The sequence below is a fragment of the Adiantum capillus-veneris genome, chromosome 21 (genome assembly GCF_014529385.1).
Source record: "Adiantum capillus-veneris isolate H3 chromosome 21, ASM1452938v2, whole genome shotgun sequence".
Classification (NCBI taxonomy): domain Eukaryota; kingdom Viridiplantae; phylum Streptophyta; class Polypodiopsida; order Polypodiales; family Pteridaceae; genus Adiantum; species Adiantum capillus-veneris.
In genome coordinates this window covers 107,393,699-107,408,017 of record NC_140951.1, presented here as the reverse complement: position 1 = coordinate 107,408,017, position 14,319 = coordinate 107,393,699, and the positions used below count along the sequence as shown (strand labels likewise).

At 44.0% G+C, this 14,319-nt stretch overlaps 1 protein-coding gene across 2 annotated transcripts in view; it reads left to right on the top strand.

Moving 5' to 3' along the window:
• Positions 1-14,319, top strand: part of LOC147431491 (DNA (cytosine-5)-methyltransferase DRM1A-like) — a 98,637-nt gene that overhangs the window by 34,064 nt on the left and 50,254 nt on the right. For both annotated transcript variants that reach the window (XM_086494079.1, XM_086494078.1), the window contains exons 4-5: positions 6,819-6,986; positions 7,096-7,172. In XM_086494079.1, the coding sequence (XP_086350205.1) occupies positions 6,819-6,986; positions 7,096-7,172 (245 nt within the window). The remainder of the gene's footprint in view (positions 1-6,818; positions 6,987-7,095; positions 7,173-14,319) is intronic.

Genomic DNA, 14,319 nt, shown 5'->3' with positions numbered 1-14,319 from the left:
CAGTGAAAAGCCTTCAAACTCAAAAGCTTCTGGTCCAAAAGCAATGCCAAAAAGCTGCCAGCGTTAATCATGGAAATCCGTACAGCTTGCCACATCATCAGCCAGCGCAAAACACGGAAATCCATACAGCTTGCCACGTCATCATGCCAACGCAATTTTCAGAAATCTGCCGTAAGTCTCTTTTGTGTGTGTGTGAGAGTCCTGCTTTATTTTAATCCTTTATGTCACTTGGGGCCCCATCGGACGGGTCCCCCATAAGTTGGTAGGACTTCTTCTATTACTTGTTCTTCTTAGGGTTTAGGCCCCTCGGCCAGCATCTGCAAGTTGGCTCCATTCTTTAGGCTTTGACACGTCAACAGTTTGTGACAAAAGGCCTTTTCAATGTCTACCTGCATCACGAGTACATCTTGCTGGATATATTTAGCATATTCCATTCCAATTAAGACATTAGCCAAATTATCCATGATTTGGCGACGAGGGATGAAGCGATAGTGAGCCAGATGGATACCCCCAAGAAGAGGCTCCTTGATGTGATGAACAATCATCTTAACCAATATTTTGTATATGACCGGCATAGGAGTGATCGGCCGCCAATGAGAGAATTGCTCACAGAACGCTTATTTGGGTAATAATTTCAGCAAGCCTTCTTTCCAAGATAATGGCAAGTCTTGCTTAGTCCACACAACATTCATCATGTAGAGTAAAGGCTCTTTTAAGGGCTCCCAGAAGGGGAGAAAAAAATCCACAGTGAGCCCATCCCAACCAGAGGAACGCTATCGACGGAGAGCAAGTAATGCTGAGTGCAATTCATTTTTTGTAAAATCCACCTCCATTGCTTGTGCATTTTGAGGAAAGAGAATTGTATGCACCATAGATAACAAAACTTGTTGTGCATGATGAGTTTCAGCAGAAGCCGGAGGAGCAGCAGCAAATACATTCTCTAAGTGTGAGCCATGGCATCAACAAGCTCACATTTGAAGCTGTCCAAGAGCCTGATTGGAGCAAAACCCTCTTGATGGTTTGAGAGGCCCTTGAATGGTGTAGGTGCTTAAAAGACTGTTTTGAGGCACATTCCTTATCCACAAATGCTAGATGTCGAGTGCGAGTCTTTCCATTTATCCAGTTTGCAGACATATACGAGCCTGACAAAGCGTTGTTGATTTTGCAGTCAGTTAATGGGCGCGTATCAGCCAAAAGTTGGAGCTCTTGATAGACATGTTTGGCATCCTCAACATCCCCGCGTAACTGAAGCATATAGTGCTTGCCATAATCCTGAATCACACATTGCACGCGCATGATGAAATGATACCAAGCGATATCAAGATGAAGATGCATTTGGGCGACCAATGGGGGAATGACATCATAAATCATATCGCGAAGCGCCTCATGCAAAAGATAGGCATTATTGATGTGTAGCAGATGTTTCGTAGAGAGAGGCTGATCACAGAGCAATCACCCAAAGCGCAATGCCATCAAAACAAGGGCATGATCAGACACAAACAAGGTGTTGACTATGCTCATCTCGCATACGAACTCATCATATTGTTGCATGTTGAGGACATACCACCGATCTAATCGTGCATGATACGAGGAGTGAGCATTATGCTGAAAAGTGTACCCAAAAACATTCAGATGCAAAAGGCTCCACAAATCCAACATCCGTGTGCATGCAATAAGATCTGTCCAAGCCTCCAATTCCACCCCCAACATGTGTGAATGCCTTGTGATGTTATTAGATAGAGTGGGCGTGTTGTTAAAATCACCAGAAGGAAAAGCATTGGAGAGCCATGAATAGGAAGACATCGCACGCCATAAAGCATCTCGTTGCCTCAAGGCTGTATGCACATAAACACCACCAAATTCATAAATCTGGCCATTGATATTACATTGAATCACCATCCAACGGCCTGTTGGATCATTGTACAATGTATGCAAGAACTGGCTGTAGCTCACACCTAACCATCATCAAGACACCTGAAAAACCCATTAAACCAGCATATGCAATCCAGTAGCCCTCAAACTACGAGCATTGCCCAACAAATTCATGCTGATTGTGGTCCCAAAAGAGTTGGTCTAATGGTAAGGCTTTGGCCTCTCAACCTGTGGGTTGTGGATTCATGTTTCATGGCTAATATTTGGAAGGCAAAGTAAATCCTGCATCCAATGCATTACAGGAATGCATCATATGATCCCATGCCTGACATTCCATACACAACATGTGTGACTGGCCAATAGTATTGTCTGTACAGAGAAAGGCATTAGAACGCCAACAATAAAGGGAGATATCACTTCTTAATCTTGCGCTATCGTTAGAGACTGTGAAAGCATATATCCATCCGAATTCAAAACTTTCCCATTAGGCTTGGATCTGCAACCGCTAAGTCGAATTATGGCTGAAAATGCAAAACGTTGCCGGAAGTATGAAATCTAAAAATGCTAGGTTGATCTGGTATGAGATGGGGAATCTGGCGAGGATCTACAACCAGGTGGAGCGGGTTCTCGCGAGGCTAAGACTGGAAACTAAAAACACTGGTGGTAGTGGCTGAAAACGCTGATCTTCTTCTTTTTGAGAAAACGCTAGGGCTCATGGTGAGGTGCTGCCTAACTGCTGGGTGCTTGCCTCCTCGTGTCCCTGCTTCTTCTGCTTCTACTGAGTGCCCAATGGTTTTCTTTTATAGTTCTTTAGCAATTTGCCCTACTTACTTTTCCAACAAAAGTCAGTTATTAATAAATAAGTGAAAAATGTGTTCTTTGGAAAAAAGGGTTCTATGCTTTGGAAAATGCTCGTGATGGATACTGAATGTCGTGCTAATGATCATGCTGTGTGCAATTAGAGGGTATACAACTATTCTAAGTGCCTGGACATGCACGGCCTGCGTACAGGCTCACAAGGATGCGAGAACACTTGCTAGGCTAACCTGAATCCTAGACTTGGGATAGCTTGTCCACATGCACATAGGGTTAGATGTGCACGTGACATCCCCTCCTTTTTAAAGTGAGGTTTTGGTACCGAGCTGTATGGCGTGGATGGGGTGCGCCAACAACTCCTGGAATCCTGCAAAGAACTCTTCGCCGGCTCACTCTGATGCGTGGGTCGTGTGATACTTGAACTTCATGAAGGTCTGCAATGCTTGCTTCTTTGGGCCGCGCCAAAAGCGACACAACATGATATGTTGTTCCAATGCTCCAACTGCGTCTATGGTCGTGGGTCCACCTTCGTCAAGAATCTTCGAGGAGGAAATTCCTGAAACCATTTCCAACACAAAACTATAAACATACCCATTCCATGTAGAGTAACTGGAAAAATACTATTCTCCCTAAATGACTATGCATGCAATGCAGATGAACAAAGTGACGGAGTGCCAAACCGTTCACCAAACACACGTAAAAAGTGGGATCGAAACTTGGTTTTTTGACATAAACCTATCAATTGTGGCAAATCACAACGAAAATGCTGATGCTTGATGGACAATTTTGCTCGTGCTCTTTGTGAGATTGTGTCATGCCAAGGAAGAAACATGGAAAAGCAATTGACAAAACGGACAATTGCAAAACAATGTGAATTCCTTGAATGCAAACTTTTTTTCTTTTCGAGAGTGACGCGCATACATCCGTGCTCATCCGTGAGTGAATCACACGTGCATTGTACAATACGGTATGCCTGTGAAAAGGGAACACACAAAGTATTTTTTACAAAAATACAAGAAACCGTCATGAATGAGAAACTCGAACAATGCGTGCTGACTAATCATGTGAACACAAATACTTCCTAAATGGGTTCTTTGAACCTCGACTCAAGAGTCAAGATCGTTCCTGTGTGACTGATCGTATCTGCAATGAGGTTAGCTTCACTAGAAAAATCATCATCTAAACCATCATCCTTGCGAACAGTCACATCTCTATCATGCAAAAAATGCATGTCGTGCTTTGGAGAAGAAAGGACTGAGAGAGTCTCTTTCTCATGTTTCTTTTCAACCTTCGCCTGCACCTGAGAAATGAGAGGTAAAGAATGAAGACCCTCCTCACCACGAATGATCATGGAAGAGTCACTTTTGGCATTTAACGTGAGCGTATTGTTTGCCCAATCAATGCGAGGGCTATATTCATGAAACCATCGAATGACCAAAATCATATCACATTCTGAGAGAGAAGACACAACAAATTTTCTACGGAAGGAAGCTTGCTGAACAGTGAATAACACATCAAGGCACTCTTGTGTAATGAGAGAGTCCATGACAGGAGCGAAGCCCGACACCTTGAGAGGAGTTGTTTGCTTAATCTCCAGGCGGGCTCTTTCTACAAGAGAGTCACTAATCACATCATGCATACTGCCTAAATCAAACAATATGACAAAACGTTGACCCTTCACATGACCATAACATTTAAAGAGAGACTCATCAATGTGTGTGTCAGAGACATGTGGAGAATCAGTGTGGTTCACTAAAGTGCTTGTGGTAGTTGTTGGTGCTGCGGGTTCTATGGTTCGTTGGATACTTTCTTAGGACAATCTCTTTTCATATGACCTTTAGTGTGACATTCAAAACATACATCTTTTGTCTCGTGCATATTCGGCTTGTTCTTCAAGAGTTAACCAACCTCCTGAAATTCCTTAAGCAGATTTTTCATCAGGCGTCAACTTTGGGTTTTCTTGACTTTTAGCTTTTCCTTTTCCCTTAGATTCATTGTGAAAATTCTGTGCTTGAGAATTAGAAGAAGATTGATTAGAAGAATTACCGTTGTTCTTACCATTCTTATCATTTTGCGGGTTTTGAGAATTCTGAGAGGTATTGTGAGAAGACTTGTTCTCCTTAGGCTTTTTTTTGTTGAGCTTCATCTCCCGCGCAAGAGCATTCGCTATCGCCTTGTTGAGATCTATTGGGTCGAGAACTTCGACATCGAACTTGATATACTTGTCTAACCCAAAAAGGAATGCCTCTTTGCGCTCTTCATCTGATTTGCGTAATTGGGTGCTGAGCTGCGAAACACGGTTAGAAAAAGACATAACTGGTATACCATTTTGCTTGAGATTGCGCCAATCTTCTTTCAACCGTGCTAGGTACTGAGGTGGCATGAACCGCGCCTGAAGCTTGTCTTGGAAGTCGGCCCAATTGAAAGAAAGGGGCACGTCTTCCTCGGCTTCCTCTAGGTGCGCGGCCAACTGTGCCTCTTGCCACGCTTGATACCAATTAATGGTATCATCGACAAGATACATGGCTACCGTCAAAACTTTGCTATTCCCTGTTTTCTTAGTTGTTGTAAAGTAAGCATTAAATTGATGCAACCAAGAATGAATAACATTAGCATCCATCTTATCGTCATACTTACTGAACGTCAACTTCTTAGTGACTGGGTTGTTGGAATCTGCATCTCTACCTGTGCTATCTGATGAAGTGCCAACGTCCTTGATTGGCTCGGATTTCGATGTGAGTACTTGTAGGAGCAACTCTTGCATGCGTTGGTCTCTCTACGCCTCATGCTCTAAGTCCATAGCCGCTCGCTTTTCTTCAGCCGCTATCCGTTGAGCTTCGCGAGCTTGCTCGCGCTCAAGCTCCATAGTTGCCCTTTGATCTTCCGCCGCCAAGCGCGCTTGCTCACGCTCACGCTCCATGATTGCCTTTCGTTCTTCGGCCGCCAAGCGCGCTTGCTCACACTCACGCTCCATGGCTGCCCTTCTTTCTTCTAAGGCGTCACGTTGCACCTCCTGTTGTAGCATCATCTCCATCATCGACTTGACCAAAGCCTCTGTAATGGAAATGGCCTATGAACTTTGAGAATAGCGGAATTAAGAGAATTAGAGTGAACATTTTTGTGAGACTACTTTGAGAACAAAGAGGGTGAACTTAACTAGCGGTAGCAACATAACCATAATACTTAATTAACTTGGCATGCACAATACTTTTGCAAGAGAGAGAGTTAGAGAACTTGACAACAATTGAGGACCCGATTTATGTGGAGCCAGTCCCCCCTCCAATATATCTTTTTTGCTATCTCTATAGATGGTGGCGGGCAGGGAATGGTTTCATCCAGCCTGAGCGGGGTTCTTGCAGTTACAGTGAGGTTATGGTTGATTGGTCGTGCGACTGTCTGTAACTTGGTGGTTGTGGATGCTTTTCTAGCGAGAGGCAGATCTGGCTTTGTTGCTCGTTGCGCATTTGTATGCCTTGTAACGAGTCCTTTGGCGACTGTGTTTTTTTTTGTTGTTTTGTTCTTTTACGTCTGTTTTTTGAGCCTCCTTTCTTACTGCTAGGTGTATATTGTGTGGGTGGATTTTTGTGGGGGTCTATGTGTGCATGTGCGAGAGTAGAATTCTTAAAGGTGATTACTTAATACGCATAGTTCTCAATTCTTTTTCAATGTGATGCATACATGTATTTTGTCCCCTCGATTTTTCTGAAAATGGGTGATTTTCTTTTTTTTATCATACTATATGTGGCTCACGTGACTTTGGAGAATTCAAAGACATGCCCAATGCTATTTTCTCAGTTGTAAAACTTCTGTAGTTCCTCTACATTGGTTATATGATTTTATAGATTTTGGGTCTTGAATAAAATCAATGTTTTCATAGCTCTTCTTTCAAATTATGCTGCATAGCTTTGGAGGGTGTTCTTTAATAGGTCGTAATCTCTACCATGGATAGCTCAAGTTTGTCCCTCCATCCAAATTTCTTTCACATTATTGAATGTATTACATATTGGTGAAAGGTTCTAGATGCATTTTGAGATTAAGTACAAGACTTTGAAGTGAAAGCAAAACTAGGAAAAGAGACATCAAAGGGTCCGTTCTAACAAATTAGTGTTAATGGGATGATGATTTTGCAGGTCAAGAAACAAAAGTGGAAGATCTTTTTGACTTTATCCAAGCATGTAAATGTTCCTTAGAAGAAGAGAAAAATGCACTAGGGATGCGGATTCATGAAGAAAATGCTTGGATGCAGCAAACAACGGAACCATGTCCATCTGTGAGAATGCACATCACTGACTCTTGTGGTGAGATTGTTATTTATGAAATGTTACTGTGAATCTTGGGTATTTTAATCCACCAGGTTCTTTGTTACAGAAAGACTCAACTTTTTGATGACTTGGATGATTGGAGCAGGCTTTGAGGAAAAAGAAGACCTTGTCATGCAAACACAGAGATACACTGGAGAAGCTTCATGCTCTAAGAGCCCTCATGTATGTTGACCTTTCTTTCCAATGAAAGGACTCATTAATGTTTATATAAAGGGTGAAGTGGAAGAAATGCATGCAGAACCTGGGTACCCATGAAAGTTAAACAATGATAGTAGCTTATGAGTATCTCTTGAGAAACGATGCACACAAATAAAAAAAGACTTCATGAGTTCACTGAAGCGAACAGAAGGGTATTTAATACATCAGTTCAAGAAAAATACATGTCCCATAAACTCCTTGCCTCTCGCAGGCAAGCATCTTTTTCAAAGTGAGATCAAAACAAGAATCTGGGCCTTAACAAAAGCATCCTCTGTCAAGTTTGGAGCTGATACAGTTATATTATTCTGATGAAGAAATGCACGCACCATCCAATGTAAGGCTGCACAAAAGAGAGTCAAGTAGTGGTGTTGGTAGTCACCTTGGAAAACAGAAATTATTTTTCCTCAATGGCCAATCCCCATTCACATCTTACACCAATAAACACCAGGACAATGTCCAAAGAGAATTGTCCCCGACACCCCATGCCATTTCTGCAATGTAAACCCTCGCCTTCATCTGGACCTTTCTTTTCTAAATTTATGCATACCCTTGATGTCAAAGGTGGATGTATCAGTTGATACTTGGCAGACTTCATGAAGTCCTGATCTTGGGGTTTGATTTTTGGGAAAGCATTTAGTCCAGGCTTCTACATGTGGCTCTCCTAGCATCATACAGGGCATTCAAAACTTTTCTTTACTCAAGCCATTGAATAGTTTGCCTTGAAGCCTTTGTGGATCCACAAGAACAGGACACTCTTACAGAGAAGACCTCCCGATTTTAGAAGCCTGTAGGTCTCAAGAAGCACTTCTCATGACAAGGCAACCATAATAATCAAGATAACACTAATCAAGGCAACAACAATCACAGAGAAAGGCAGTACATTTAATATTACTAAGATGAGCTTGGCTGCAAACGATTAAATCAAAATAAAACATGACCTACAATAGTATAAAGGCAGCTCGGACAGATGAATCGTAAGAAACAGCAACAAAATCAAATGCAATAAAATCAGTGAAGTCAAAACAGCTCCAATAGCATGCTGAATGAAAGAATTCTGACTCCTGAGCAAAATCAACAGTAGTACTAAGCTTACAACTACATTTCCACTCTTTTGAGGTCTCAAATTACAATCATGACATCTATACTCCCTTTTAGGACTATTTGGATGCCACTATAACATGACAATTAGTGTGTGTTGGGGACAAATGTGAAGTATTCTCAGAGGATATTGCAAATAACTATGAACTATTCTCGTTAGCAATTGAAGGCTTCATTGAGTGATGATATTGTTGAGACAATATAAGAATGCAAATCATACTTTGAAAAAACTGGCACAAGATGCTAGCTAGAGATATTGATAAAGTGTGGATCGGTCAGAGTCGGTCTTACTTGTTCAGTGTGAAAGAAACAAATTCTACTTGGAATCTTTACAGAAAGATGCTGACCCTCAGCATAAACAATCAAAGTGGATCAATCTACTTGGCAGCTTAATGTGATTGTTTACCACACAATCAAAGTGGATTTATCTGTGTGGCATCTAACCAGCCTATACACAAGCGATCGATCACATCATTTAAAAGTAGAATCTCAGAAAGGACGATTGGTGCTAGCACTGGCTCATGTCTCTCTACATGTAAAGGATCAGATGAGTACTAGCAGCTAGTACTAAGCTTTACCCAAGCACACAATGAAGCTTAACAATAGAACTTATCTCCCAACTCATGTACTTGTGCATTATAACCTGGGCAACTTCGTTTTGATCTTTCACATTAAATAATCCTGATCGTCAGAATAAAATCAATAAAATTTTTCTCGATAGTGATGATTCACTGATAGAGGGGAAAAAAAGAAAAGTTAGGAAATACACAAAGGATATAGCTTATCCAAAGGAATGGAGGCATGAAATAAACAACAGCAAAAAGGAATTCTTATGCACGATACAATCTCAAAGTCTGCTCAATCTCTGGACTATCTTTTTTCAAAATGTGGATGAGTAGAAGGGAGCAAAGTGTTCAATGAGGACCTCACACATCCAGAAGCAAAGTGTGAGCAAGTCACAATATATGTACAAGATATACAATGAAGCGTCATTCCAGTTGCACCAGTGAGGGGTTCAGCCCATAACTTGGAGCAAATACATCCCACGTGATAACCAACTGGACAAACCCCAGATCTCACCTCTCTGGGCTATCTTAAAATATACGGCTTCAAAAAGGCACTTAAACTGAGCTCTTGGGTTCAATGAAAGAGTTATGATCAACCAATTTAGAGAAAGAAAAAAAACGAAAGTGTACATTAATTTAATGTTTCTAATGGCCAACGTGACCGATGAGACCTGAAAACAGTACATACAATCAAATTTTCTCATCTGGAAAGTTAGAACAAGCCTAAAGCTACAGGCTAATAATCACCTGTCTAAAAATACATCCGCAGACCCAAATATACAAGGTATCAATGGAAAGATCTCTCAACAAAGTGTCTTTCTCCTGGCATGTATCGCTGCATGATGGAGATGCTTATGGGGCACTTGAGAATAGCTCCAATTTGGCTATAGTGAGGGTCTAACGTGTGCATGTGCGAGAAAGAAGAAAGAAAGAAAGTGGGCATATGAGGCAAATCAAGTATACATGTGTGTATGTCTTCTGTCTATTGGAAAAGAATAATTCAAACTGGTACAAAATAAAAGAGATAGGGACGTCTGGTGGGTGATGAAACTATGTGGATGGGTGGAGCACTAGTACTAGGGATATGTGCATGTCTATATGTTGAGGGTAGTACAACCATGCAAATGCATCAATCTAGCTAGCTCCATCCTGTGCTAATTGAGGGGGGGGGGGGTTGTAAAATGTAGTACATAGGAGGGGCTGGAGCAAGGGCGGGCCTGATGAACGCCTTTGGGTGAGCCATCATCTGGGCTCGTCTCTCCTTGGCAGCTCGATGTGCTTGAGTCCGGATCTCCTCGATCTGTTCGGGGTGAGTCGTGGGGCCTGGCCTCTGGTAGCCTGCGGGCATCGTTGGGCCCGGATCGCCTCAGCCTGCTGAAGGGTCACTCCCCTCGGTGGGTCTGGGAGTGGAAGGGGGGTAGCTCTCTGAAAGAAATTTGTAACCTGTGACTATCTCCCTCCCCCCGAGGTCTCTGTAGGTGGCTGTAGAAGTGTGTCCCTGTGCCTCTATATCTCTAGCAAGTAGCGCCCTAGTTGTCTCTGATCTCGAGAGTGCATGATATCTCGGAAGGTAGGCTGCCCTCTGAATAGGGGCTCGTATCGGCTTCTAATATCCGCATAAGCTCTGCATCTGCAAACAAAATGCTCCTCACTCTCCACTTCCTCTCTGCATACTTTACACACTCTCTCCTCCATGGGAATGTCATGAGCTCGCCTCACCTCGATCTCTAGTCTGTGTGATGACACTCTGAGCTGACCAATTGCCACCCGTGAGCTGTGTGGCATGTAGGTGTCTATATCGCATGGTCGCTGTATGAATCCATCCTCTAATATGGTAAGAAAATGATCTTTGTACTGTGACATCTTCCATCGGAGGGGGGATGTGATCCAAGTCTGTCTGATATAGAACTGCCAGAGATCCTGTCGGATCACTATGTTTCTCTCACTACGTGAGAGATGAAGCTGGGGGGAGTCGGGGTCGTACTAGAAAGGTGGCAAACTCTCTAGGTCAAGGCCGTGTGCTCCGAACCATGCTCGAATTTGTGTGTACCATGCTCTTTCGTATCCGGTCTCTGATATCTGTATAGCTGACTCAAATGCTCGTCGTGTGAGTCTGTTGGTTGGGAGCTCTCACACTCTCTGGATGAAGCAGACTGTTTGGAAGAGTGCCTCCACTACCATTTGGGGGGGGGGGGGGGGTGTGGCAAGCTTTGCCCCGATGATGTCCGGCAGCACTGTGTGCTTGCCTCGTAAAAGGCGAGAGATCATATAGATCTGTGGTCTCTCAATCCGTGCCCATTGGCTATTTATTAATCCGGGTGTCCACACTACTGCTGCATACATCAAGGCTGAAGTGACTACTGTGTCGAATAGCCACCCCTTCGTGCGGGGCTCGCGAAAGTGTGCCTGATTGTATCTTCGCTCCAGCATGGCCAGTGGTGCTGCATATCCTCTAGTGAGTCTGTCAATGGTGGCATGTGCCATGGAGAAGGGCCCTTGTCTGCTAGTGAATGTGACTCAGAGGTAGATGTAAGAGGTGACCACCTCTACTGGTCCTCTTGCTGTTGTGAATGTGGCTGCTCCTTGAGCTGCTCTGGAGGTGTGGAAGATCATGATCTTGGTTTCCCCAAGATTCACTTTGAGTCCCATAGTTGTTTTGCTCATCCAAAGCTCTCAGATGGCTCTGTAGGCCCTCTGGTGACTCTGAAATCAGTAAAACGTCATCAGCATATAGCATAATGTGGATTTGTGGTACTTGCTCGGTCTGATCCTGCTCTTGCTCCTTGTAGGATGTAGTCGGAGATCTCGTCGATGTAGAGTCCGAAGAAGGTTGGGGAGAGGGGGCATCCTTGCTTAGCACCAATAGTGCTAGCAATAGACTCTGACATACTGCCTTGGCAGCGAACTCTCCCAGTCACTCTCTCATAGAGAGCGTAGATAACCCATATCATCTCCGAAGGTATCCCAAAACTCTGGAGTCGTCAAAAAAGCCTCTCCCATGGGACGGTGTCAAACGCTTTGCGGAAATCCACAAAGCAGCAATAAAGCCTCTTCTTTCGCACCTTTGCCCCATCAATGAGACAGCGCAGAACGAAGATGTGGTCGATAGTAGAGAAGGTCCGCCTGAACCCTATCTGGCCGGGAACCCATAGGCCCTCCACCTCCCCATAAAAACTAAGCTCAGCCTCAAGAACTGCCCCATATAGCTTGGCCATTGTATGGACAATCATGATAGTCCTGTAATTCCCTGTGTCCAAAGTGTCTCCAGTCTTGTGGATCGGCACAATGGTATGCCTGGTCCACTCCTCTGGGAAGCCCTCCCCTATAGCCCAATCGAATGCATGTGCAATCAACGGGGCTTTCGTGGAGGCTGCATAAATGAGGTGCTCACTCTATAAACCTGTATGGTCTGATGATCGGCGGTGTTGTAGTCGGTGGATGGCGTTCTCGACCATCTCTGCTGTGAAGGAGGAGCTCGTGGGTCGAGGCCCGGGAGGTTGTGGAATCGGAGGCTGGTTCGAGTACCTCATGGAGTTTCTCCGTGTGTCGTGGATCCTCAATGGGGGTACTCGATCGTAGCTCCTTGAGGGTGCACTGTCCATGCTCATGAACAGGTGATACATACCTGTGGATCCTCAATGGGGGTACTCGGTCGTGGCTCCTTGAGGGTGCACTGTCCATGCTCATGAACAGGTGATATAGAAAGAAAGAAAGATTTTATTAACGTCTGTGAAAGGGTGAACGTGGCCTATGAGACGAATCAATGTACATGTGTGGTATATCCTCTGCCATCCCAAAAAGGGAGAAGCTGAACTGAAAGTGAAAGACTATAGCTTAACGGAGGGTTGGGGGGGTGTGACCATGATGGATGGAGGATGGAGCTCTAACACTCGGGGCTTGTAATGCAAGACTATATGCGTAGGGTATAGAAGCATGATATGCACTCTAGCTAGCTCCATCTTGTACTATACTAGGGTGTATTATGACGTCCATCAATGAGGGGGAAGTGATAGTTCTTGACAAACGCACCGCATGATGGTGCGCGACTTATGGGACCAACCTAAAGCTTGCAGTATGGATTGCAATGGCTTGTTATGATTGGATGTCGGAGATATTTGAAGTAGATTTTACTTACACTATTGGTGGTTTTCATCATGCAGCACATCGCCATATGAGATACCACTTTTGCAAAGAGACAGATGGGGTGTATATAGAAGAGCTGTATAGTCTTCTAGCAGGAGAGAACCCCCATGCCGGAGCTCACCCAGATATTGATAGAGATTATACAGCAGAGATGGTGAGGAAGCCATTGACAGATTGCACACAGGGAGGGCTTAGGATCATGATGATATAGTGGCAAAATATTTCATACATGCTAGAGATCGTATTGATGGTTTGTTGGCCTTCATGTTCAACATGGCCATGTGTGTAGGGTTTCCTAAGAACTTGAGTACGTCTACGGTTGTACCACTACTCAAGTGTGGAGATTCAACCTTGCCAACTAACTATCGCACTATCATGATTGGCCACTCATTGGCCAAGCTATACATATATACTTGAGCATGAGTTGAGCAGATCGGTACAAAGAGAGGGTGTACAAGCTTCAAGGCAGGCTGGATTCTCGAGGGGATTCTCTACACTTGATCATATCTTCACGCTTAGAGAGATCATTGAGGGAGGCAGAGCACATGGGAGGAAGATTTATTGTAGCATTGTGGATTTCCGCAAAGCCTTTGACACAAATGGTGTAGGCTGTACCAGGTTGGGGTTGGACTCCACAGACAAAGAACTACGATGCACTATTGGATCCATACCTCCTTCAAGGTGAATGGGTCTCATTGGGGAGCCTGGAGTATGTATCCACATAGCGGCATTTCCCCAATCATGAAGTGCTTTAGTGTGCCGCAACCATGGCCTGCCGATGAGCAAAGGAAAATTGCCCTCAACCTGGGGAAATCGAACCACCCCAAAATCGAGACTAAATGTGAAGTCCTGCACCTGCAAAGGTACCTTGTCGACTATGCCCAAGGGATAAACAGTTCTCTGGTCGGCCAAAGTCACTGTGAATGGGGTGGGCCTAGTAGGCTGGAGACCTAATGCCAGCATAGTGAATTCAGGCATCAGATTGATACAAGATCCCCCATCAACTATGACTCCTGCAAATCTTTGTCCCCGAATAGACGCAGTTAAATGAGGACTCCTATAATCAGTGAGGGGAACAGAGGGATATGAAATCATGTAAGACTCAGAGGGTTGCACTGGGAGGTGCCCACCACTGGACCTTGCACCGGGGTACAGAGATTGAATGACTATAAGAGTGTCACTTTGAAGATTTGCATCCAGCTTTAGCATGTCGTAAAGGGAAACTTGTTGAAAGGTGTTCTTCAAGATAGTCTCTGTTGTAGGCTTCTCGCTTTTGGGCAAGGCGTGATCCAGGACTTTGATCT